General features: G+C 39.9%; 1 protein-coding gene across 3 annotated transcripts in view; it reads left to right on the forward strand.

The window, feature by feature from the left end:
- The window catches only part of LRP6 (LDL receptor related protein 6), a 96,815-nt gene that overhangs the window by 58,428 nt on the left and 12,420 nt on the right, over positions 1-25,967 (forward strand). For 2 of the 3 annotated variants that reach the window (XM_089524875.1, XM_089524877.1), the window contains exons 13-19: positions 1,688-1,890; positions 2,522-2,733; positions 7,340-7,533; positions 11,375-11,584; positions 16,541-16,666; positions 19,124-19,360; positions 25,385-25,495. In XM_089524875.1, coding sequence (XP_089381001.1) covers positions 1,688-1,890; positions 2,522-2,733; positions 7,340-7,533; positions 11,375-11,584; positions 16,541-16,666; positions 19,124-19,360; positions 25,385-25,495 — 1,293 coding nt within the window. The remainder of the gene's footprint in view (positions 1-1,687; positions 1,891-2,521; positions 2,734-7,339; positions 7,534-11,374; positions 11,585-16,540; positions 16,667-19,123; positions 19,361-25,384; positions 25,496-25,967) is intronic. The other variant, XM_089524876.1, reaches the window with a different exon arrangement.

Raw genomic sequence — 25,967 nt, forward strand, 5'->3', positions numbered from 1 at the left:
TTTCTTTTGGCAAAAACAATAAGGCCCTGTGTGCACGCATACACATACATACACACACATGTGCATGCCCCCACTTATTTCCCCCCTTTTAACTTTCTTGGTAGTGCAACCAGAAATCCTGCTCTGAAGCCATTTTTTTCTTTTGTGAGCCATACCCCATATATATGCACATATTCTCTTAGTTATGAAATAGAAACAGTACTGGGTAAAGAACTGAGACTGTATTGTTGAAAGGCTGGTAGTTTGGCCTACAGATAAATGTGCTATATTTCAATATTAATTTTCAAAAGAGACAAAACATAGGCCAAACTTTTTACTAGATTGGACAACCAGGTACCCTACATATATTATTATTATAGAGATTCTTTTTCCCCAGTCATATCCCTCATGGGGAATGTTTCCTTGCTAGGGATTTTCTGTGAATTTCTTCAGCATTTTCTCCCTAGCCCCAAAGTTAATCTACTGGGCATTGGGTGAGGGCTGACAGCAGTAACAGGACCTGTCTTGCACTCGTGTTGTTTCTAAACAGTCTAGTACTACTTTGAGTTTAATGCCAGACCATGGTTTACTGCTGAGTGCTCAGACTAAGGTCTGCCCATAGAACAGGACTGCAGATCATCTACCTTGACTGAATTCGTTGAGTTCACCTACTGTATAGTTACATCTAGGCAGTGAAGTTTTCAATTTAATAGTAAAAGATTGACTACCATATATAATCAACTATAAGTTGATCTCATCTATAAATCGAGGGCAGATTTTGGGGCCAAAATTATGGATTTTGATATGACCCGTGAATAAATTGAGGATAAAACTTAGAGGCATGTGACAAAGGATCTAAAGGATGCAGCAAGGAAAACAATGCCAAACAACTTACAAAATTCCAGCAGGCATAACTGTTTGTGCTTATCCTAAAGGCTGGATGGATGGTAAAGTAGAGGGGATCCATGCTTCTTTTTGGTGTTCCCGGGATAAATTAAGCTCTCACCTTTTATCACTAGTCACAGAGAAAGGGGATGGTTCCATATATATATATATATATATGGGTTAAAGTACAGTACTTACATCGACACATGGATAAATTGACCCAAGTTTTTGGGTCATTTTTTGGACTAAAATTTCTAGACTTATACATGAGTATATACAGTATCATTTGAATAACCTACATGACATGCGCCTCCTCACTTTATGCAATCAGAGAAGGAAAGCTGGAGTTAACCATATTCAAACCAAGAAACTGTGGTTAATAGCTTTTTTAAAGGTCAGACTATATATATATATATATATGTAGAGAGAGAGAGAGAGAGAGAGAGACATGATTTATAGTCTTCTTCCATGTTCTGCCTTTTTTGTGAGTCATTAGTCTGAGAGAGAGAGAGAGATTTTGGTGCTAGAATTTCAACCCAACTAAATACATTGTAATTGTTTAATCATAAGACATTTTGTAGATTAATACATTCAAAGTTGCACGTGGGTAAAGCCAATATTTCTAAAGGAATAAATTATCTTGTTTTTAAGTTATACACATGGCATCATAGAAGAAGTAGAGCTCCTATGTGTCAGAGAATATCTGTGATGGTATTTGCTATCTGTAATTTTTATAAGCACTTGTATTTAAATGTTTTTGTTTGTTTAAAACATTTCTCGCCCAACTCCATGTCTTTTGTATCTGTTTATATTCAACTATCAGCCCCTACAAGTTTCTTGCTGTTCAGTCAGAAGAATGCAATCAATCGTATGGTGATAGATGACCAGCAGAGTCCAGATATCATCCTTCCAATCCACAGCCTCAGAAATGTTCGGGCCATTGACTATGACCCACTAGACAAACAGTTGTACTGGATTGATTCCAGACAGAATGTTATCAGGAGGTCACAGGAGGATGGCAGCCAGGTATCTAAGTGTGGATAGTTTGATTCTGCAAAGGGATTGGGAGACAGGATAGGAGGGCTGTTTTAAATATATCATAGTTGTTGTAATAGTTGTTGTTGTTTTTAACATACTGCATGTTCTTCCAGAGAACATTTCAGAGCTAGTCTCTTAAAATTAACATGTTGATGTCATTCAAATTTGAAAACACAGAAATGTGTTTTAAATATGCATATCAAATGTCTTTCTGAGATTTCAATATTCAATAGATATAGTATGTAACAAACAGTGTTTCCAACTGATGAGTTAAAAATTAGGGACTGTTTTTGTTCAGACTGATCAGTCACCTCCTGGGTTCACTTGACAATTAAAAAAATTATATACAGGAGCAGCTTCAACATGTTACACGAAGTGCTGAAGTAGGATATAGAGTCGTATTTCCTATAATATCCAAAAAGTAGAATAGAGTTCTGACAGTTCATTTTTTTTGGATATTATAGTTCAAGTATGAATACACGGTTCCTCACATGAGCTAACAATTTTTTTAAAAAGTCAGTTGTTTAGTAGAGTAATTGTGAATTGTGTAGCTATATGACAATGTCTAATTCTCTTCTGCTTGTTTCCTTGAATTTGTTTCTTGTCTCTTCACTCACAGAGCTTTACAGTTGTGATGAGTCCAGTTCCAAATCAGAACCTAGATATACAGCCTTATGATCTGAGCATTGACATCTACAGCCGCTACATCTATTGGACTTGTGAGGCTACAAATGTAATCAATGTGACACGCCTAGATGGGAATCAGATGGGAGTAGTGCTGAAAAGTGATCAGGATAGGCCCAGAGCCATTGTTGTAAATCCAGAAAAGGGGTAGGTGGAGTGCCTCAAGAGAAATGCAAGCTGATCCTCTTTTACTTGCTGACCTTTTCTTCACCCAGTCTAGAACTATTGTCTTTGAACCATTGTCTTCACTGGTTGTTTTGTGAATTTGAGGTTCTTTGTTTTCCCATTGGGTATCATAAAAATGAATCTTCTTTAACTGCAAGATATTTAGGCAATAATCCTATTCCCCAAACCACAACCAAATTCAAGCTTCTGTTGGTGATTACAGAGACTGTACCACAAAAATCCTGGATCCAGTACCTTTCAGTATCAGCATAATACAAAAAGGAGGATCCTTACCGTCTCTACAAGGCATGTCCATAAAATCATGAACAGGGCATAGGTTATCTATATGTTCACTGATGTGATTTCAAATTGGTTGTGGTTGAGCAAGATCCTATGTAAAGAGTATAAAGTTCTATGAGGATCTATACCATATTTTTGCAACATATTACTGCTGAAAAGAACAGAATCTTTTATTTTCACAGTTCAGCCAAGTAGTAAGATGGGCTCCATAATTTGATGACAATGTGCTGCTGTTGTTGTTGTTTATTTCTTATCCACCTCTTCCCATGGATCAAGGCAGGGAACAGCAACAGATTAAAATATAACACACAACATCAGTTAAAAATACACAACATCATTTTAAAAGAACAAATAGGACAAATACATATTAAAACAATAAATCCATATTTAAAATTCATAATTTAAAAATCGTCTGGATAGGCATGCAAGAGGAAATTGGCCTTTGATTCCGATTTAAATTCAGACAGCATATTCATCTGTCAAATCTCTTTCGACCCTCATTCCATTTTCTTTCTTTTTATGCTCCTTACACACCCACCATCTGGACACCAAACAGGCATCAAAAGGGTGATGAATTTGGCACCACCCTTCGGCCACAGTCCAAGATTGCTTTGGGCTTTAGCTGGTGTTATAGCATGCTGGCCATGGCTCTACAAACAGTTTTTTGGTTTATACCTTTTTTTTTTTTTGCACTAATGTTTTATTGAAAACATTTGAATCTTGCTTATTATATTAATACAGTGAAACATTATTTTATGTATTAGAAAGCTTGATCAACCATGTTTTAATGGTTTCTAACACTAACACTCCAAAGTAATTAGGCTTTGATATGAGTTACATATTTCGAGAAAACCGGGAATTCTATTGACAAGTTGGTAGCTGATACATAGGAGAATACATCAATAAACAATCTGCCCCCCCATTGGTGGGCTTGCCATCCATGGATTAGAGCATTTGTGGATGGCCCCACCCCATTCTCATCAGTGGTGGCACATGTAGTAATGATTGCTTATGAATTTATTTTTAAAATCTCTATTCACTTTTGATTTATCATAAAATAGATAAACATGCCACCCAAATATGCACGCTCCGCTTTTAACATTCTTCTTTTTTCTGATTTTATCCAGTCTGAAATCCAGTCTAGGCAGCATGCGTAATAATAATACAGTTTTAAATTTGATAAAGCCATACCTCCAATAACATCTTAAATATTCTTCAGTTTAACTCTTGGCTTTTTCCCTGACCAAATAAATGCTGATATGTCTCTGTGCCACATTTTAAATGGCATATATTTTAATATATACAACATTATAATTATTCTTGAAAAAAATATATTATAAATCTCTATATCATATATATATTCTTTTAAATTACTGCACAAAGTAAATTTTATATCATTGGTCCATATTTCCCCCCTTATATATGGACATTATGTCCAAAACTTTGGCTTCACCTTATCCTGTATAGCAGGCTCTTCCCTTATGCCGAGGATCCGCGCCACGGGCCTGCACACCATTTCTTTCATTGCACGGCTTCTGTGTAAGCTGGAAGCCACGTATAGCGCACCTGCATATGGCACGGGTGCACTGTACTCATTTACAGGCTTATCTTTTGTTTGTTTCTGAAGCCATTTATATACTTTTTAATTATGAGGTCATTGTCATAGTTATTTATCCAACTCTGAATAAAAAGGAGAGCCTTTGTAAAACAATGATTTTAAAGTCCAGCAATGTGCTTATCTTCATCATACTAAGATAACCATGCCAATCAAATCTTAAATTATGGCCTTCAAGTTCCAAAACTCTCGCATTTCTAAGCAGTATCCATTCCTTCAGCCTTACAAAAAACTGGCCTCATGGTACAGTTTTAATGTAACTCCTTCCCTCTACGTCAGGTAGTGTGTTTTAAATTTTATTCTGGGTTTCTTTGCCTGTCAGACAGATCTAGAAATCTCTTTCTGTTTTTGCATAAAAGGTATATGCGAAGGATTGTTTGAAAAAAGAAATAAAAGTCTTTTATTTTCATTTCTTATAAGAGGGATTGTTTGAAAAAAGAAATAAAATTATTGGTTAAAAAAAAAGTTGCTTTTATTGCTGCAATTTTACCCAAAGAGGATAAATTTAATTTCTCCCATTTTTCTAAATTTCTTTGAATTTCTTTCAAGACTTTTTCATTGTTGTTTTGAAATAAGAAACCGTTGTCCTTCATAATTGTAACTCCCAAATATCATTGCCAATATTTAAAGGAAATTAGCAATTAAAACTATAGTCATATATCCAGGGTTAATACAGTGGAGGAAATTTCCTGGTGGAGAGGTGATGATATCTACTGAAGATAATTAAGATGTCCTGAACTTCAATATAGTTGTATTTCGAACCTAGCATATCTGTTCCAAAAGAAAAAGTGGTATCCAGAACACATTTTTTTTTATCTTTAAAAACTTTGGTTTTACTTAATGCAAAAATGTAGTGTGTGTTTTCAGTTTGGATACATGAAAAATATCATTCGTATAAATAAAAGCCATGTACTAGGAAAGTAATGATATCGCTAAGATATCATGATTTAGATCAGCCATACAAAGCAGCCCAGTATAGTTATACTCATATTGCAGTGTGGGACAGAGAGGAAAGAACAGTGTGTGGCAATGTTTGCACACCTCAGCATCATGTAATTCCATGCATGCTATATTATATTAAGGGCAATGCATTTAAATAGGAACTCTGAAGTTACTTGTAGCAACAATACTGAGATGGGGAGGAAAGAAGATGATTAATTATTTCCCTGCCCATAGGGAAGGGAATATAGGAGGCTTTTGGAGATGGGTAGATTTTGATCACAAAAACAACTGGAAGAAATCTGTTAACCCTTTCTGTGATTCAGCTTCTGAAACCAATTTTGCATTTCCCTTTCTTTAAAACAAATCCTTAAAAGGCCAAGTGCATTGAATCTCCTTGTTAAACAACGTCTTAATGTAATAGACGTTATTGTCACACCTACTCCACCCCATCGGGCACTTTTCTGCCAATGAGATGCAAGACATACACACTCCTCAGGTCATCCTACATATTTCTACACACACTTCAGGTCGCAGCAAAATAAGGTTAATTCTGTTGGCTTGTTCTCACACTACCATCCAGCTCAAATTCAGAGCTGAATTGCATACTAACATGTTACGTTTCATTGCCCTGCAGGCAGCCACATATGTCTTGCAGTTTTGTCTCAGCAGAGTGTCATCTCCTCATACTAAAACATCCTTGAAACTGACATTTTTTCTTTTCATACTTATAGTTATATTTTGCTCTATTTTTGTCACGGAGAAATAGTAATGCAAAATGGGCAGTGTACAACCTTCCATGTGTCTAATTATGTAATCCTCAACTCACATAAAATGATCACATTATCTTCCATTATTTCTCTTTTTCTTAAGCATGAGGACTACTTACAGATTCCTTTTAGTATGTGGTTTGATACTTCCTTTTTGCCAATTTTTTATATTCAATTCTGACACCAGTGTAAGAAAGGAAATAGACAAATACTTCCCTACATCTTATATAATGCAATTTGTTATTCTGCTTTTTACACCATGTGCAGGAAGTCAGGAATCACATGAGGATGGGGAGACAGGGAATTAGTAGGGAGGGAGAAAGCAATGTAGCTAGATTATTAACAATTAGATGATTAATAATAATTAGATTATTAATAATTAATGGGTTATTAGGATCATAGGAAAGATGTAATCATGGAATAGGAAAGCAGGGAATAAGAAAAGAAAAGGGGAAATACAGGATTGGCAATTACAGGCTTACATCAGACATCTAAAGAGTGGCCTGATTTGGAGACTCACAAGAGACTCTATCTTTCACCATTGATAGATTTCACAAATTTTGTTTGTTTCTCAGAGATTGACTGTTCACTGTATGTGCAGCTCTAATGTACTCCAGTATATTTTGTATTAAACTTCGTTGTTGTTCTTGTGTGCCTTCAAGTCGTTTCTGACTTACGGCTACTTGACTGGAATTGGTACCAATGAAACCATATTAAATGGGAGTCCTTTTGAGGTCAAATCATATAATTATTTTGAGTTAGGATTTTAAAGAATTCCAAAAGCAGATTGGTACTGTCAAAGCATACGATGTAATTGCTTTCTCATTTTAGAATGCTGAAACGTATGAGCTTATACTTCAGTAATTCAGTTACAAGGATCTACAGTCTTTGCCAGTTTAATGAGAGGTTAGGAAGAGAGAAAGTTAAAGGAGGTGACATAAATTTCCTAACCTTGTTTTTACAGGTACATGTATTTTACCAATCTCCAGGAGAGGTCTCCTCCTAAAATAGAAAGGGCAGCATTAGACGGAACTGAACGTGAAGTCCTCTTTTCTAATGGACTGAGCAAGCCTGTAGCCTTGGCAGTTGACAGCCAGCTAGGCAAGCTGTTCTGGGCAGATTCTGACTTGCGGAGAATTGAAAGCAGTGATCTTTCAGGTAAGTGGCTCCTCTTTGCTTTCTAATAATTGATTGAGATCCAGCATGTTTTTTGTTCCCATTTCAGAAACAATTAATGTTATCAGTATTCCATTATTTTCTATAAAGAGATATGTTTTCGATCGTTCACTTCTTTTACATCTTTTGTTTTTCTTTATCTTTACAACAGGGATCTTTACTGTAGTCCACATGCTGTTGGACTGCAACTCCTATGATCCCCCATCATTGGCCTAACTAGTACTGTTAGGGGTTGCAATCCAGTAACATCTGGAAGAACACACATCTTCCTGCTCCCAATGTACATCATTGGCCTGTTACAGACTGCCAAAATAAAGCTGCTTCAGGTCTCTTTGGAGGTATGCTATTTAAATGATGTATGCATCCTAAGAATCCGGAAGCTGCACCAAAGCTGCACTCCAGTGCTTAGGAATGGAGTGTGGCTTTGGCGCGACCTCCAGACTCTTAGGACCCATGCATCATTTAAATAGCATACATCCAAAGAGACCCGAAGCAGCTTTATTTTGGCAGTCTGTAACAGGCCATTGTGAGTTTGCAATATTTTGAAATTAATTGATTGATTTTCTCTCCAACCCTACTGCATCAAAAAGTATATTTAGTCCAGCTACTTATTTCCCTTGTGCTTGGGAAGCCTGCAAGCAGAACCTAATAGCAGCAAGGCTCTCTTCTTTCTAATTTCCAACAGAGGATATCATAGTGTTTCTGAACCTAGGTGTACATCTGCATCAGGGTTATAAATTATGTGGGTGTGACACATAGCCATTGGGAGCCTTGGACACGCAGACCCTCCCGGTCCCACAGATTACAGAAAAATTTCCCATTCACCATTACTTCTTTTGGCTGAAGTGAAAATGGCCTCTAGGTGGCACCGGCCAGTCGCCCCAAAATATCCAACAATACCCCAAAAAATGGACTAGAAGACCATTTCCAGTGCTGGAAAGTGGCAGTGATGCAGTCTACACAGGGATGGAAGGAGCAAAAAAAAAAATGTCCCTTGACCCTCTGTGTGTGCTTACACTTGACCTGTGGGAAAAGTCATTTCCAGGTTTCTACTAAATTCTTATCACTGTATATGATGTTTAGCTCCACCTCAAGAAGGAACATTATAGAAGGAACACAGTTGCTCTAGTATATTATTGAAAGCTTTGGTCTTTATAGAGCTAGCTATGGCCCCATACAGGTAGGCCAAAATAAAGTTGCTTCAGATCACTTTGGAGGTATGCTGCTTAAACCTTGGTGGATGACCTACACAGGGAACTGGACAGAGGGAGTGTGTCCCTGTTGGTTCTTCTGGACCTCACAGCAGCTTTTGATACCATCGATCATGGTATCCTTCTAGACCGCCTCTCTGGGATAGGGCTTGGAGGTACTGTTCTACAGTGGCTCCGTTCTTTCCTGGAGGGGCAAACTCAGAAGGTGCTACTGGGGGACTCCTGTTCGACCTCCTGGCCATTAACCTGTGGGGTTCCTCAAGGTTCTGTGTTGTCCCCTATGCTGTTTAACATACACATGAAACCGCTGGGAGAGGTTGTCCGGAGTTTTGGGGTGCGATGTCATCAATATGCAGATGACACTCAACTGTACTACTCCTTCCCACCTCAGTCCAAGGAGGCAGTCCTGGTTCTAAACCAGTGCCTGTCTTCAGTAATGGACTGGATGAGGGCAAACAAGTTGAAACTTAATCCAGACAAGACAGAGGTGCTCCTGGTCAGTCGGAAGGCAGATCAGGGAATAGGGATCCAGCTTGTGTTAGATGGTGTCACACTCCCCCTGAAGACACAGGTTCGCAATTTGGGGGTAATCTTGGACTCAGCTTTAAACTTGGAGGCCCTGGTCTCTGCAGTGACCAGGAGTGCTTTCGCACATTTAAAACTTGTGCGCCTACTGCGCCCATTCCTTGAGAAGCCAGATCTGGCCACGGTGGTACATGCCTTGGTTACATCCCGTTTGGACTACTGTAATGGGCTCTACATAGGACTGCCTTTGAAAAGTGTTCGGAAAATTCAGTTGGTTCAAAGAGCTGCTGCCAAGCTGTTAACAGGCACCGATTACAGAGCCCATACAACTCCCCTGTTGAAACAGCTTCATTGGCTGCCAGTTCGTTTCTGGGCACAATTCAAGGTACTGGTTATATCCTACAAAGCCCTACATGGCTCAGGTCCACATTATTTGGCAGACCGTTTCTCCTGGTATGAACCTGCCCGGATTCTGAGATCCTCTGGAGAAGCCCTTCTCTCCATCCCAACACCTTCACAAACACGTTTGGTGAGGACACGAGAGAGGGCCTTCTCAGTGGCTGCCCCTAGACTCTGGAACTCCCTGCCCAGGGAGATAAGAATGGCTCCCTCCTTGATGGCAGGTGAAAACCTACCCGTTCAAACAGGTATTTAAGGAATCACTATAAGAACAGGCAGGAATGTTGGACTAGTTTAATCATTCTGTTTAATGCATGTCATTTATCTATTTATTTTTAAAATGTTTTAATTGTACTTTTTGTTTGTTCATTTGTTTTTTAATTGCTGTGAAGCCGCTCTGAGTCCCAGTCCTGGGAAAAGAGTGGGATATGAATGAATGAATGAATGAATGAATGAATGAATGAATGAATGATGCATGTGTCCTAAGAGTCCGGAAGCTGCGCCAAAGCTACTCTCCAGTTCTTAGGACTTGATTGTGGCTTTGGCACAACTTCTGGACTCTTAGGACACAGCATACCTCCAAAGTGACCTGAAGCAGCTTTATTTTGGCCTGTCTGTCTGGGGCCTAAGTTACTCTGGAAAATCAGTATGCAAAAGGATCTTGTAGCACCTTTGAGACTAACTGAAAGAAAGAAGCTGGTAGCATGAGCTTTTGTAGACTATAAAGTCTAGTCCCTCAGATCTATGGAAGTAGACTCAAGTTAGTGAAAACTCATGCCACCAGTTTCTTTCTTTAGGTTAGTCCCAAAGGTGTTAAAAGATCCTTTTGCATTTTGGTTTTCATACAACACATGAGAGTGGCTGTATCCACACTGCAGAAATAATGCAAGGTGACACCACTTTAACTGACATAGCTCAGTGGTATGAAATTGTGGGAATTGTAGTTTGTTGTGGCACCAGAGCTTTTTGACAGAAAAAATTAATATTTCACAAAACTACAATTCCCAGAATTCCATAGCATTGAGGCATGGCAGTTGAAGTGATGTCAAACTAGATTATTTCTGCAGTGTGAAAGCAGCCATTAAGTGGTGGTCATGCCCAGTAGTACCTTATTTCTAGTATAAAAAGTCTGAAGAAATGAAATATATGTCAATATATTCCATAAGTTCACAACAAGCAGTTTTGAATTGTCTTTGTGTGATTTAATGAGAATGTGCAATGTACATTTAAAGAAGTCTTTTCTTAAATGACTGTCAGATTGTAAAAACTAGACACTGGAATGATATGCAAAAGGATAGTGTTAAAAGTTGGTACCAGAAAGCTTGTGTATTACCCTTCCTGAGAAACTGACACAGAATCTGCACCTTGTGAGAGGTAAAATGTAAGAAGCACGTTGCAGAAATCCTCCAGTATGTTAGTCAAGACATCTTATTAAACAGGCATGTATGGACTGAATGTATATACAGATGAGCATTAGTTTTTATGCTTGTAGATGAATTTTTCATAAATACAGGGTACATAAGTATTTCAACAGTACAGTACTCAATTTCCACTAAATCTACACTTTGGAGTCCTGACTGTAATTTAAATACAGCTTGCTACAAGAATAAAAAACCTGTCTATACAAAATTAACCTAAAATGACCTGGATATGTCTCAATTGTTCAGCATTTTTCTTTTTTTCCAAAGGAGCCAATCGGATAGTGTTAGAAGATTCAAACATACTACAACCTATAGGCCTGACTGTGTTTGAAAATTGGCTCTATTGGATTGATAGGCATCAACAGATGATTGAAAAAATTGACATGACTCGTCAAGAAGGACGAACGAAAGTTCAGGCTCGTATTGCTCAACTCAGTGATATTCATGCAGTTAAAGAACTCAACATACAGGAATATAGTAAGTGCTGTGCATTATTCTGGAGAAGAGGAACTGAGTGGTCCATGGCATTCATAGTTAACAGTTATTTTACTATAGCATGCATCCTGTTTGATTTTCAGTCCACTTAAGCAATGTATTTCACACCTACTATCTTGGTTCAAGAGAATACTTACATTGTTAAGACTAAGGAATGATCTGAAGGTACATTGTGTAGCAACCTTGCTGACCTTCAAGAGGTCTGGTTCTGGTCAGATTGAATAGGGGAATCCTGGGATATTTCTGTATGCTAGTTTGGCTCTTTGTATGAAAGGTAGGACATAAATACATCAAGATGAGAAAACATGATGAATGGCTGTGAGGGTGATCTGGCTGCAACATTGGTCATTCGATGTGGCTGATTTAGCTTACTAGATGGGTGTTCCCTCCCTCCCTTACTGTTCCATATGCATCTCTCTCAGAGTTACTCGCTTAGCAGAAGAGGATGACCATCTCAGGTGGAATATGCTTTCCCCTTCAAACAAGCTCAAGGACATAGTGAGCGATGAGAGAGCTGCAGTATGTAAGGATCTCAAGAGCCATATTTTACCCACCCCCTGGTTCAGGGAGAGAAACATAGACCATGTGCATTGTATGCAAAAGGTCATAGTTTCAGTTTCTGACATTATCAGACAGAACTGATGGTGCCTGAAACCCTGAAAAGTCACTGCCAATAAGTATAGACTGACTATTATTCTTGAAAATTTTGGGTTGTTTATAAAATAAAAATGGAGATAAAATAGGAAGTTATGGAATCAAGCGCAAGCAGTGACGAAAATGTCAGAAATATTCTTGCAGTCATACTTTGCTAAGGCTGCATCCGCACTGCAGAAATAATCTAGTTTTATACCACTTTAACTGCTATGTCTCAGTGCTATGGAATTCTGGGAATTGTAATATTGTGGGACATTTAGCCTTCTCTGTCACTGAGCTCTTGTACCACAATAAACTACAATTATCAGAATTCCATAGCATAATTGGATTATTTCAGCAGTATGGACACAGTCTAAGTTAACACCTGGTCATGCTCACTTAAATATGAGAATTTATGATCCTCCTACCTGCCTTCTGGGATAGTAAATCTATCAAGAATTGCTCTGAATCACCTTTCCTCATCATGGTTCTTAATTTAAAAACATGTATTAGTGCCTCTGCAGAAAATATTTGGTCTTTGTCATTACTCCCCACTTGTATTTCCAAAGTGAATAGACTGTGTAACGATGGCCCAGTACAGAGCGCCCAAAAATCGCGGTCTCCCGGCGGCTGGTTTTGCTTCGCGGGGAACCCGCAGCCTCCAGACCGTGGGACTTTCCCATGGAACAAAAAGAACCCGCAAAAAGCGGGTTCTTCTTGCAGCGCCATTATGACACTGCAGTGCGCCAATGGCACACTCGCGACGTCATAATAGCGCCGCGATGTGCGGACGCTAAGCATTCATCACATCAAAATGGCAGTGCCCATCTGTACAGGGTGCCGCCATTTTGAAGTATGAAATACGTTCTTACCCTGCCTGCCCTCCAAGCGTCCCCAAACGGGGCACTTGGAGGCAGGGAAAGGTCTGTGGGGAGGAAGGGAGAGGGCCTGCCCAGCTCCCCTCCCTCCCCACTTACCATGCCTGCCCCCCAAGTGTCCACAGATGGGGCACTTGGAGGCAGGGAAAGGTCCGTGGGGAGGGAGGCAGGAGGCGTGCACAGCCCTCTTTCTCCTCACTTACCATGCCTGCCCCCCCCCCAAGTGTCCCCAAATGGGGCACTTGGAGGCAGGGCAAGGTCCATGGGGAGGAAGGGAGGGGGTCTGCCCCTTCATCTTCTTCCCTTTTTGCCTTTCCTTGCCCCCAAAGGGCTCCAAAGGGGTCCAGTAAGAGGAGGACTGGGGATGTGCCCATCAGTGTTGCCAAGAAGCCTCGGAGATAATTCCCGGAAATGTTTGTCCAAAACCCGCTGAATCCCCCCCCCCATCACACGGAATATTCAGTCACAATTCCTGGAAAATTCCCATAATGTTAAAATGGCGGATGTTTTGCAAATAAATGTAAACATAATTGAATAAAAATAATTGTAACTTATTTCAACCCTCAAAATCACCATTGAACCAAAAAAAGAATCTTTCAGTCCTTTTAAGATATTTATTTTGACATGAAGGGGGTTCAGGAAGCTTTGTGCCAAATAGAAATGTGTTAGGCTGCAACCGCACTGCAGAAATAAATCCAGTTTGACACCCTTTTAATTGCCATGGCTCAGTGCTATGGAATCCTGGGAATTCTAGTTTTCAGAGACATTTAACCTTCTCTCTCAGCAAACTCTGGTGTGACAACAAACTACAATTCCCAGGATTTCATAGCACTGGGCCATGGCAGTAAAAACGGTATGAAACTGGATTGTCTCTGGAGTCTGGAGTGAAGATGCAGCCTGAGTTGGGTCCAAGACACACTGCAGAAATAATCCAGTTTGAGACTGCTTTAACTGCCCTGGCTCAGTGCTAGGGAACCCTGAGAATTGTAGTTTTGTGAGAAAGAGCTCTGGTGCCACAATGAACTACAATTCCCATGCATCTGAGGAAATATGCTTAAGTCTAGGAAAGCTCATGCTGCCAACTTTTCTTTCAGTGAGAGTCAAAGGTGCTACAAGATCTCTCTATCATCATCACCATTATTATCATTATTAAATCCAAATGCAGCTGAAGAACTGGACTTAAATTGGCAACACTGATATCCTGTAGACTCATTCTCTAGGGCTGTGATCTGGAAGCGTGGAGGCAATTCCCTTGTTCAACCAGGGAATCCTGGGAATTATAGTTTCTTGTGACATGTTGAGACACTGCTTTTACCAGACAGGGCTCCATGCATGAAATTCTGGGCTTGGTGGTTTGTTGTGCCCAGAATCCCATTATCGCAGGGAGCCTTGCAGTTAGAAGCAGTGCCAAACTGGCTTATTTCTGCAGTATGGATGGCAATGGAAAAGGGAACGAAAAGAGAGCCACAAAACAAAATTCTGGGAAGACAGGGCAGCAGGGATGCCAACTTACCAGGTGCTCTGCCCATGCTCAGAGGCATATTTAATCACTAACACACACACACACACACACACACACACACACACACACACACACTCAGGGACATCACATTCACATCACACAACCCAAATGGTCCTCACAGTACAACAATGACCCTGAGAGGTAGGCTTGGGGCACTCTGCCCAAGCTCAGGAATTCAGAAATTCAAATGACACTCTCAGGCACACACAGAAGTCCACAACATCAAGCCATGATACCATGATCAAGTATTGCCTTTGTGTGCCTTAAAACTTATTTCTCACTTGGAAATCCAAGGCAAGTGGGAAGCCAGCCAAGATCCCTCACTCCCTGCCTCTCTCCAGCACTTTTGCCCCTGGAGCCTGAGAATGCCTGAGGGAGGGGGGCAATCACTGTCTTCTCTCTGATTGGCTGAACTATTCCTCCAAACAGTTGGGGTTGGTTGGGCTTGCTCCGTCCTGGCTCTCAGAGGGAGTCATTGAGAGAGAGAGAGAGAGAGAGAGTTTTTTCTCCAGCCCTCTTGGCTGAAAACTGTTACACTCCAGAGGGTTGGTTGCTCTGCAGCAGTCTGGAGCTGAAACGGGCCAAAGTCGCCGAAAAGGCACTGAAAAAGAGCCAGGCGCGAAAATCACACGGAAAGCTCTGAAAAATCCCCGTTTTTGCGTGAAAGTCGCGAAATTGGCAACACTGGTGCCCATGGCTCCGCTCCCTCATGGGCCTTTCCTGACCCCCAGCTGGGGGCTGGGAAAAGGGCAGGGGAGAAGCCCTGCCCAGAGGGTGGAAGCCCACAGAGGGTGGAAGCCACACCCTCTGGGCCAGAAGCCCCACCTCAGCATGCAGCCCCATCCTGAGGGGGCAGAAGCCCCGCCCCCTGGCATGCAAACCTAAAAAAGTTCGCCATCACTGAGATAGATCTTTCTCATGCTTTTCAGCCTGTCTCCATATTTGCTAATTGCGCTGCATTAACTGGTTCTTCCCACTTAGTCTTCCCAACACCCACAGCACAGTGGAACAGTTGCAGACATGCAGGTGTTCTAGGACTACAGCTCCCATCAGTCTTAGCCAACCTAGCCACTTTTGAGGGTGATGGGAGAGGCAGTCCTACAACATCTGGAGGCTACAGTTTCCCCATTCCTAACCTACACAAGAGTCAATTGTATGGAAGTGGATTTTTGTGATAGTGTCTGCTTTCATTAGAGAGTTGTGGAGCTGTCATATGCGCTCACTTCATATATGCACGTGTCTCAATCTTGCTGAGATTTTACTCCCTACATTGCATACACAAGCAGTCATACTCCCAGTGTTTACCGGATATATGTACAACTAAATTACGCTGCATATTCTCTATTTCATTTTGTTATTTTTTGTATTAAATGACTGTTGAAAGGTGGGGTGTGGGTATTGGCTTGATAGAAAGGAGGATGGCTTGGAGAGAAGAGGAGGGGGAGTGTCTTGCCATATGAATTTTTGAAAAAATTACCTGTGTGAGCTTTCCCCACAGACTAGAAGCATTGTTATAATTTTCCACTGCCAGCCCAACTGAGCTGGTTGTATTTACCCAGTAATTAGATCCTCTGCCTTTGTTCAGGGATTACTTCATATTTTTATGAAGAAGTCATAGCCTTGCAAATAGGTTATAAGACTAAACTCTTGCAGGTTCTAGTTCAATTTTAGACCCTTATCTTTGTTCCTATGGCTTTCAAGAATTAATCCTTCAGTGGAAAATGCAATTTTCGTGGGTAAGTTGTCTGACACTATTGATTGTCTTCATGAGGAATCCCTTGGAACATTCTCAGGGCTTTTTCTCAAATCTGGTTTGAAAGTCACTGATTGCAAGCTGTCTTTTATTTTTAAGAAAAGGTTTAATACATTTATTCAGCATTTTCTACTTCTGTGTTGTTTTTGCAGGACAGCACCCTTGTTCCCAAGATAATGGAGGTTGTTCACATATTTGTATTGTGAAAGGTGATGGAACCACACGTTGTTCCTGCCCCATGCACCTAGTCCTGCTTCAGGATGAACTTTCTTGTGGAGGTACATCTTCCCCTCCCCTTTCTTTTTTTAAGTTTATACTAGTTTTCTATATATAAATCAATGCTTCTAAAACAAACACAAGAAGTATATGCCAGATATATGCAGTAGCTTGATGTTATATGTTTACATATTCATATTCAGAGGGAAAGGAAACATAACTGAAGAGGATTAGTTCTCATAGTATAATATGTAGTAGTAGATTGAGAAGGAGAGTTTGCTATAGAGAGAAGGAATATGAGCATAAGCTAGTGGCTTGTTTTTGATCTTCTAACTGTTATTACGGGAGAGATCTGCTGTAGACTGAGGGTGGATTTAAAAAAAAAGTTTTGTGTTTCCTCGCAGTCTCTTTGAATGTTCTTTACATAATGAGATAACAGAAGGTTGTGTTAACATTATCCGTAATGTGAATTGTTACTACTTCGTTTGAACTAGTTCCGGAGTGGCAGACTTCAGAGTTTCAGGATCTAATTTGTTTTTTACTAGAACTGTGGAGGCTAATGCAAAACACAAACACAATTAAAGAATTCCAAGTCCAGAAATGTGTTTTTGAGTATCCAGATTGAATGGTATTTACAGTTCCTCCACACAAAAGTGTAGTCCTGTTTTCTTGATTTTTGCAGTAGAATTTATTGTGGAGAACTCATTATTTTTAAGAAATTGGAAATCAGAGATCCTTGCTGATGTACTGCAAATCATCGAGAGATCTACTTGTAAATGTAAATCTATCTTCTGGCCACTCCTGAACCAGTTAACATTGAATAGCAAATAAAGCTGCGTATGAGACAGGTACATAAAAGAAATGAGATAATTCAGGCATGCTTCAGGTAAACATTTAATGCAAAACCATAAAAGTGTGTATGAGAGGCAAATCACATGTACACTACACAAGGTTAGTAGTAACTATAGTTCATGTTAACTAAGTGTGAACAGCTGCATTGAAATAGCAGTAGTCGACTAGAAGGGGGGGGGGCAGCATTTTGCTGAAACAAGCCTGACTGAACGGATTTGTAGAAAGCACATAACTAGACACTGAGTCACAGTGCACCCATCTGCTGTACATTATATCCTTTTTAGTGTTTTTTTAAATTAGAATTATTGTAGAACATTGGAATGTGAGTTATCTTCATAGACACAACTGCTCTGCACTGAAAGCAGTACACTTCCTTTCCAATGAAATGTGTACAATAAGAGGCTTATTGTAACAGCAGAACAGGGATGGGGCTATTCTCTCTGAAATATATGCTCTTAGCCTGCAATTTGTATTATACTGATGCAAAATGCAATAGCTTGCTGCTTCTTTATAGAGAAGAGCATGGAACTGCCCTGATATTTACTTTCAAAAACTGTTCCATGGGTGCTGTGAAAAATTGACTTAAAGGGGCCTTCATTTGATCTAAATAGGCTAAAGTTTAGGTTCTTCACTTTATATATGGCTGTGTTTTGTTTCGTTTTGTTTTGAAATTCCTTCCATGATACCATGCATATATAAGATTATGGAATAGGTGTCTTCTCACAGCCAAACTTACATTACCTTTCCTGTGTACCTCTGTACTTGAGGAGTGAAGGATATGTGTTTTTGCTATTGTTGTATCACATTGTTAGCAAAAGGGCCCCAGTTTAAACTGGACCTCTAGCATGGGGGCTGTTAGGGAGGCTTTGACTCTTCCCCCCGCCCCATGTTCTCAGCCAAAATCAGGGGCTCAAATTTGCAATTTGCTGAACCCAAAAAGTGTACACTTGTTAAAGACCACTTTCTACTAACATGCTGATTAGATCAGGGATCCTATATGGCAAATTGTGAAAGAAAACAAGGCCCTATATTTGATTCTAAAGTATTCAGTTCTACTCAAGAAAATATACATGTAGTTTCAGTATGAACTTACTTTTCCTTGTGGCTGTTGTAAGTGTAATTATCATTTTCAATACATACTATAGTTATGCAAATAAAGGCTATATATATACAGACTATAATCCATCTTGTCAAAATAGCACAGCAGCAGAAAGAGAGAGCATACAAAAATATATGTAGTGATTCATGGGCTTATTCAACATCTACTGTAGACAAAATTAATACAAAAAGTTTAACTACAACACTTTGAAAATGGCATATGTACCAGGAGAAATGTGAAAGGAGAGGTAAGGGATATGTACCCGGCTGCCAGTCCCAAGGGAGATGCACACATTAGAAATGGCATCCATTCTGCTGTAGACATCACACAGTTTAGTATGGTTATGTGCTGATGTACAGTCAGTGTTCAGTCATTTAACAGTTGGGCTTTAGATATTGAACTCCAGTTCCCTTCAATGCACTGTTGAAATAAACGTTAGTTTCTGTTTTCGAGAAGTGTCTTTTACCATCCCTCAGCCCCTCAGTTAGACATTTTGCTTATATGGTTCCATCCTTCAAACAAATAAACAAACCAACAAAACCCACAAACCTCCCCTTTTTTGTAACAGAACCGCCAACATGTTCCCCGCAGCATTTCACGTGTTTCACAGGGGAGATTGACTGCATTCCTGTAGCTTGGCGCTGCGATGGGTTCACTGAATGTGAAGATGCCAGTGATGAGAAAAACTGCCCTGTGTGCTCAGAGTCCCAGTTCCAGTGTGACAGTGGGCAGTGCATTGACAGTGTCCTTCAGTGCAATGGAGAACCAAATTGCCAGGATAGCTCAGATGAAAAGAAATGCGAAGGTATCAATGTTTCCAGCACAAAATAACTGCTTTAGAGTAAAAATAGTTGGAGGTAAAAGATGGGAGGCGGTGAAGCGGCCACTGTTAACAGAAATTTGGAATATTTTGAGACAATGAAAACCTTGATGGAATGATCTGTTTGTTGCAGTATTCTATGGCTGGTGCTGTACATTATTTGTACAATAACAAAAAAAAAGGGGGGGGGATCTGAGGCAAGAAAATTCCATTTCTGGGCTAAATGAAATTGAGTTCTGCTACCTCTAGAAATTTTGTACATTTAGTGACTTTACATAGCTTCTCTTTTGTAGTTTGCGTTCTAATTTTGTTTGAGTTGATTTATAGTTCATACATTGGTGACCAGGAGAAATAAGGAATTACGCAGGGAATAACAGTTTTCTCCCTACAGTGGAGGAAGGTATCCATGAATAGGCAGGGTGACTAGATATCATAACTGCAAAGGAGGACAAGGTACCATTAAAATGTAGGACAATAAAGAAAAATTTAGGGCATTATATAATAAAAACTAAAACACTAATATAAATACAAATTCGTGCTTCTTAGTCATGCTCAAAATGGAGGACTTTTTGGAATCCCTTCTGGACAGAAGGTTTAAATGTAGGACATGTCCAGGAAAAGGAGTATGTCTGGTCACCCTGTGAATGGGATACTCTTCCCACTTAATCCAATAAAAAGGGCTTATGCAGATAAAATATGTGTGCTCTTCTGAATCCCCTCCTACTTTCAGTTATGTCCAAATGAAAGGGTCAGGACATCAACAAATACAATTGAGAAAAACTGAGTGGTAGATACCAGATCAAAAGAAACATTCTAAATATTATTGTCTGAAGAATCAAATAAGAAGGCCAGGATTGCAGTCTTCTTGTCCTTTGTGCACTGCCCAGAAGCATCAGGGTAGACACTAACTAAGAGAATACTGTACTGTACCAGATGAACTGATTACCTTATTCAGCAGGGCTCATCTTACAGTCCTAAAAAGTTAACATCTAAGCAAGACACAGAGATCTAAGCATGTCAGGGATCTTGAAGAAAATACAGTTTGATTGAATTGGAATTCAGGATGTTCAGTGCTGAATGGAAATTCTCTCTTTTGAAAATGAATTCATGTGATCTTAGTTAGAGAGACAGAAACAATAAGATTATAGCTCTAGGGTAGGTATCTCATCTAAACACTACATTTAAGGATACCCTACTCTAGACTAGATAAGTAGAATATAGGACTTCAACGATAAGTTCTTTTTCAATACTGGATTGGAAGATATTCTGCTATCCTGAATAAGGATATTTAGCTGCTGGCAGGCCAACATACTAGGTTTTCACTTTGTGTCTCAAAGACATCACATACTACTTTGTAAGTATTTTATTCAATGTTCTTTCATGTTTAAAGTATGAGTAATGTATGAGCAGGTAGAACTAAGTAGATTTAGAGTATATTTAGAGTTACTACTGTCCTTTTGATACCATGTTCTACTTTGTGGTCTCTGTGACTCACCATGGGTTCTTCTGCCCCTGTGCAGAGCTTGTAAGAGATTTTTAGTGGTAAGCATAGCAGTGCTTGGCATTAGCTCTGCTTCCTTTCTGATGTGCATGTAGCAGCATTCCTACTCTTTTCCTCTGTTTTGTCTGCAACAACAGTAGCAGTACATTGGAACTTTTTTCCTCCCAGAGATTGCTAAGCAAATATCTTGCCACCTTTTTTACTTATTGTTGGCTTTTTGTTTCTTATTACTTGTGATTAATTTTTTTTTAGTCTTTCTATGGGCCCCTGAGCCCATGGTATCAAATGTTACTCTTCATGGCCCTAACAACTATGTTTTAGAGGTACATTCAGGGGAGGGGGATTCCCAAAACTAATGGACATTTGTGAAGATTACTTTGTTTGCAAGGAAGCCATATCATAGAAATATGCAAGCAATGTAGAATGTTCCTGAAGCAATCATTGAAGAATTGGCTTTATTGCTTCTAAGTTTCTGGGATAGAAAAGCCCCTTCAAATTGGGACTGCCTCTGCTCCAATTACCTCACCAAGATCTTTGGCTCATGAGCACCACCCTCATAAGTGTGTCCCTGTGACTCTGACTTACCTTTAGTGATACTGTCTACTTCAGATTCAGTTCCATCCAAGTTAGATCTGTTCATACTATACTTTGGATTGGCAGTTACAGTATCACATGCATCTTGGACTGATCACAACTGGAAAGGGAGAAGAAGTGAAAAACCACATGACTGTTTCTCTTCATGAAAAGAATAAGAAAAAGGACAATGATCACCATCATAAGAAGCCATATGATTATTCAGATCCAGTTAGTGAACCTCTGTGATTCAGTTGGTGCATTTTAAAATCCCCAAACACAATTTGGATCTAAGTCTCATTCTGGATCTTAGAGTTTGTCTGCACGGACAAATTACTCTAAATTCCACCTGGGCTTATTGCATCCTGTTTACATGACACAGACAAAACCTTGAATCGAGTATAGGCTGTCTTCACAACATCCTCATCAAATTCAGGGCTTCCTCCCCCAACCCACATTTCAATAGTTCACCTTTTTGCTGCAGGTTTTTGGCTTTCTTCACAGCGACAATGATGGCTGCCTTCACTTGCTGTCCCTGTGAGCGATCTAGCACCACCACTGTGGGCACAAGTCGCTCTGAGGTCAGAATCAAGCATTGATAGCATAGCTAGGTGCCTTGTTCTGACCATGGTACTGGTACTGGGCAACAGATGGGGACTGTATGGGAAAGTAGCCCAACCTATTGTTCATTGTGAAAGCTGAAAATCTCCAGGAAAAAGTAAGAGGCAAATTTGGGGCCAGAATACTCCAGGGCAGCTCAGAGTATTCTGGCTAGTGCAGACCTGTGCTTAGAGACCCTATCTGTTTTCTCCATGTTCCCCTGGCCCATAAATTGTGAGAGGGAAGATGTGCAAACTTAACTGTGATAGAATCCATGCAGTTAATCAATAGGTAAACTTTTTCTTCCTACCAGCAGGTGACAAGATTGGCAGAGTCAGCCTCCTATATAGCCAGAACAAGGTTTGCAAGGGCTAACCCAGTGCAAGTCCTTCTCAACTTCATGGCTTCTACAACTCAGCTAGCATTGCAGGCTTAGGTACATATGAGACCCCATATGTGCCACTTACTATTATGGTGGATTTTCTACACAACAGAACCAAGAGTTTGTGGAGCAAGAACAACATGTCACAACATAACAAACTAAAAATGCTGATATTGATCCAAACATGATGGACATTTGAGCCCCTTTTGTGAAGAGAGGCTGTTCAAATATCAGCACATAACACTACTGTCATATTCTTCATCAGGATGACTCACTGCAGCTCTGTTCTAGATCTCACCTTGCATCTCTGGAAGTGGTGTGTGAACAGGTACATCTTCTGACAATTTGTGTGCCAAGGGAGGACTACAGCAGGAATGACACTCTGAGTTGTACCTCCATGGTTTCTCAGGAGTGAACACTTGTGCAGGTGGTAGTTCATACCCTTGGGGGACTCAAGGTGCCAGTGTATTTTCTGCCAAAGAGAACTTCAAAACAGGAAGTTTTGCTCCACGACAAAGGAATCACTTTTCTTCCTTTTCATTTGCTGAAAAGGATAATAGTGAAACTGCAAGATAACCATACATACCACATCATAATCACCCCATAGTGGCTTTCTCAGGTTTAGTACATGCCTCTCCTCTGATATGCAAAACAATGTTATCACTATCCCCCATCCTGCCAAAATCTATGGCTGCAACAAACAAGGTCAAGTCAGACACTGAGATCTTAAGATATCGCACCTCACAGTGTAACTGATCTACAATTGCTGAATTTAACACACAGTCTTCTTGCCATATAGGAAGCTTCTAGAAAACCATCCACTAGAAAAATAGCTATTTTCTACAAATGGAAAGTGTTCCTGAAATATCTTTTCCCCTTCTGACATGCAAGTAAAATATGTTCTGGAGTTCCTTATATACTTGATGAAGAAAGGCCTTAGATGCTCATCTGGTGTGCTCTTCTTAGTTTCTTCACCCCTATGTGAAAGCCTTCCTAGAGGGTTGCAAGAACCTTAACCCCCTTGTCCATTTCTATTGCCCACGTTGTACTTACACACTGACTTGATGTCCCCTACAGTCAAGCTGTCCGTACCCATGGCTACCTGTGACTAATGTATGTTAATATTCAAGACAGTATTCCTGGCAGAAATTACATCTGACAGAAGGAGAAATAAACTTGCTTCTTTTTGCTGCACCCTGCCTTTCCTATTTTTCCACAAGGATAAAGTAGTTCTTTATTGTGCTGGAAGTTATGCCACAGTTTTATCTATCCAAAGATGTCACCCCGCCAGTATTCTTCAAGAATCCTGCCACATCAACAGAAACCACTTAATGTTCACTTACAACAGTCAAAAGCCATTCTACCAGGGCTTTCTCTGCATCTGCAGTCTTCCTTGCTAATACACCTCTGCTATACATTTCGAGAGCAGCAACATGGACATAACCTTGCACCTTTATCAAGCATTGTAGCCTAGCTGTGAGAACTTGCCCAAATTCCACCTTTGGCGGAGAAATACTTTCTTCTTAGGACAACTGACAACCCATTCCTCCAGGTTAGTTGGCTTGACATTCACCCATACGTGTGAGTCACAGAGTCCATAAAGAAGAACAGGTTGCTTACTGTAACTGATTCTTCAAGCAGTCATCCATGAATTCACACAACCCACCTGCCTCTCCACTGTAGCTGTTTTTTCTCTATTCCACCTCTGCTACTCTTGAATGGTGCAACATGTAGGAATTGAGGAAAAGAGCGGAAATGTTGACACATGCTAATCGAAAGAGAGTAGGGTTGTCAAAAAAAATTAACTTGGCTTAGGTCTAGAACTTTCCAACAGCCTCTGCTTAGGTACAGGACAACCCATATATGTGAATTCACAGATGACCACTCAAAGAACTACCATAACAGGTAAACAACCTGTTTTTATATGAGGAAACTCTCTCTTTTACAGGAAGATATGTACAAGATACCACTGTCATTTTGACAGTATGTGATAACCCCAAACCAGTCCAAAGTTTTATCTCATGCAGAAAAGCATGTAAAATTCTGCTCTGCATAGCCCTGCCTATTGCAACCAGTGGGAAGAACAACATACTTAAGGATGCCCTTCATCTTCTTGTTTAGAAATTTAAAGTCCAGTATCTTCTTTCTCTGGTCCCACCCAATCCCAACCACCGGAGCCTTTACATCACCCACCCAATGGCTTCTGAGACTTCAGCATGAATTGGTCATATTGTTTTGAACATATCATTATAGCTCAGATTATTGGAAATTTTAAAAACAGAGTTTGTGAGATTCTTGAAAGCATTGTTGGAAGAGAGAATTAGAAAATTAAGCAAAAAGAATGATTTTGGTACACAGAGGTCAGCACATCCCCAGCACAATCCTTATTTCTTCACTTGTCCTGTTCCCCTTCCCAACTGGCCCTTATTATTCTGTGCCTTTATGTCAACTGACATATGACAACACTGTCCTAGGGTTTTCTCTGCAAGATTTCTTCAGAAGGGGCTTCTATTGCCGTCCGGTAAGGCTGAGAGTAATTTGCTGAAGATCACCAGTGAGTGTGTATCCATGACTGAGTGGGGATTTGAATCTTGGTTATCCAGAGCCCTAGCCCAGCAATCAAACACTGCACCATGCTGGATCTTTCCAGACATTTTTAGGTAGCATGAAATGGAGTGGGAGTGTAATTTTTGAGGTTGCTGATAGCTATTGAAAAATGAAATGTAGTTCTTCATGATCTTCCCTGTAAGTATGACAGTTTACATTCACAGTGCTGAAAAACAGTTATCAACAAAGCCCTAATCTTCAGTGTGCGTATTGTTCAAGTATAGTTTGTTTTCCTCATAACTATAGGTTTTTATACTATTAATTGTCTGCATTGTTGCGCTGTATATTTGGCTTGTTTTAGTTATTGCTATAATTGAATCATGGGTTATAATTTCCCTTTCTCCAGTGCTTTGCTTAACAGATCAGTTCCGATGTTCCAGTGGGCAGTGCATTGGGAAGAACAAGAAATGTGACCAGAATTTGGATTGTAGTGACAACTCTGATGAACAAGGATGCTGTAAGTATGACAGTTTACATTTAAATATTACATTTCAAAAGCTATTTTAGCCCACCTCATAAATTATCTTGCCTTTGGAAAAGAGAAGATGAAAATAAGTTTATTGTTTTGGCATAAATCTAAGGATAGCTATAAAATATAAATTATTCCAAAAATCAATAGGTGTGCATGTGTGTGCTTTCTCTCTCACACACACTCTTTTCTCTCTCACACACACAACATGAGGTGAAGCATAGCCCTATTGTGCTGTTAAATACTGCTATAGGATTGTGGCATTTGAACTTCATCAGAAAGAACTATAGAAACAGCAACCACATGGGATGTTCTTTAACTATATGTTATCGTTCAGGGAATGAAAACTGCAGAAGATGCAGCAGAAACTGCAATTGGCTGCACCCTTGCGTCAGCCAAAACTATAATAATAATAATAATAATAATAATAATAATAATAATAATAATAGGTTTTATTTAT

This window comes from Sceloporus occidentalis, unplaced genomic scaffold, assembly GCF_023333645.1.
Source record: "Sceloporus occidentalis isolate IW3139 unplaced genomic scaffold, rSceOcc1.0.p SCAF_5, whole genome shotgun sequence".
NCBI lineage: Eukaryota > Metazoa > Chordata > Lepidosauria > Squamata > Phrynosomatidae > Sceloporus > Sceloporus occidentalis.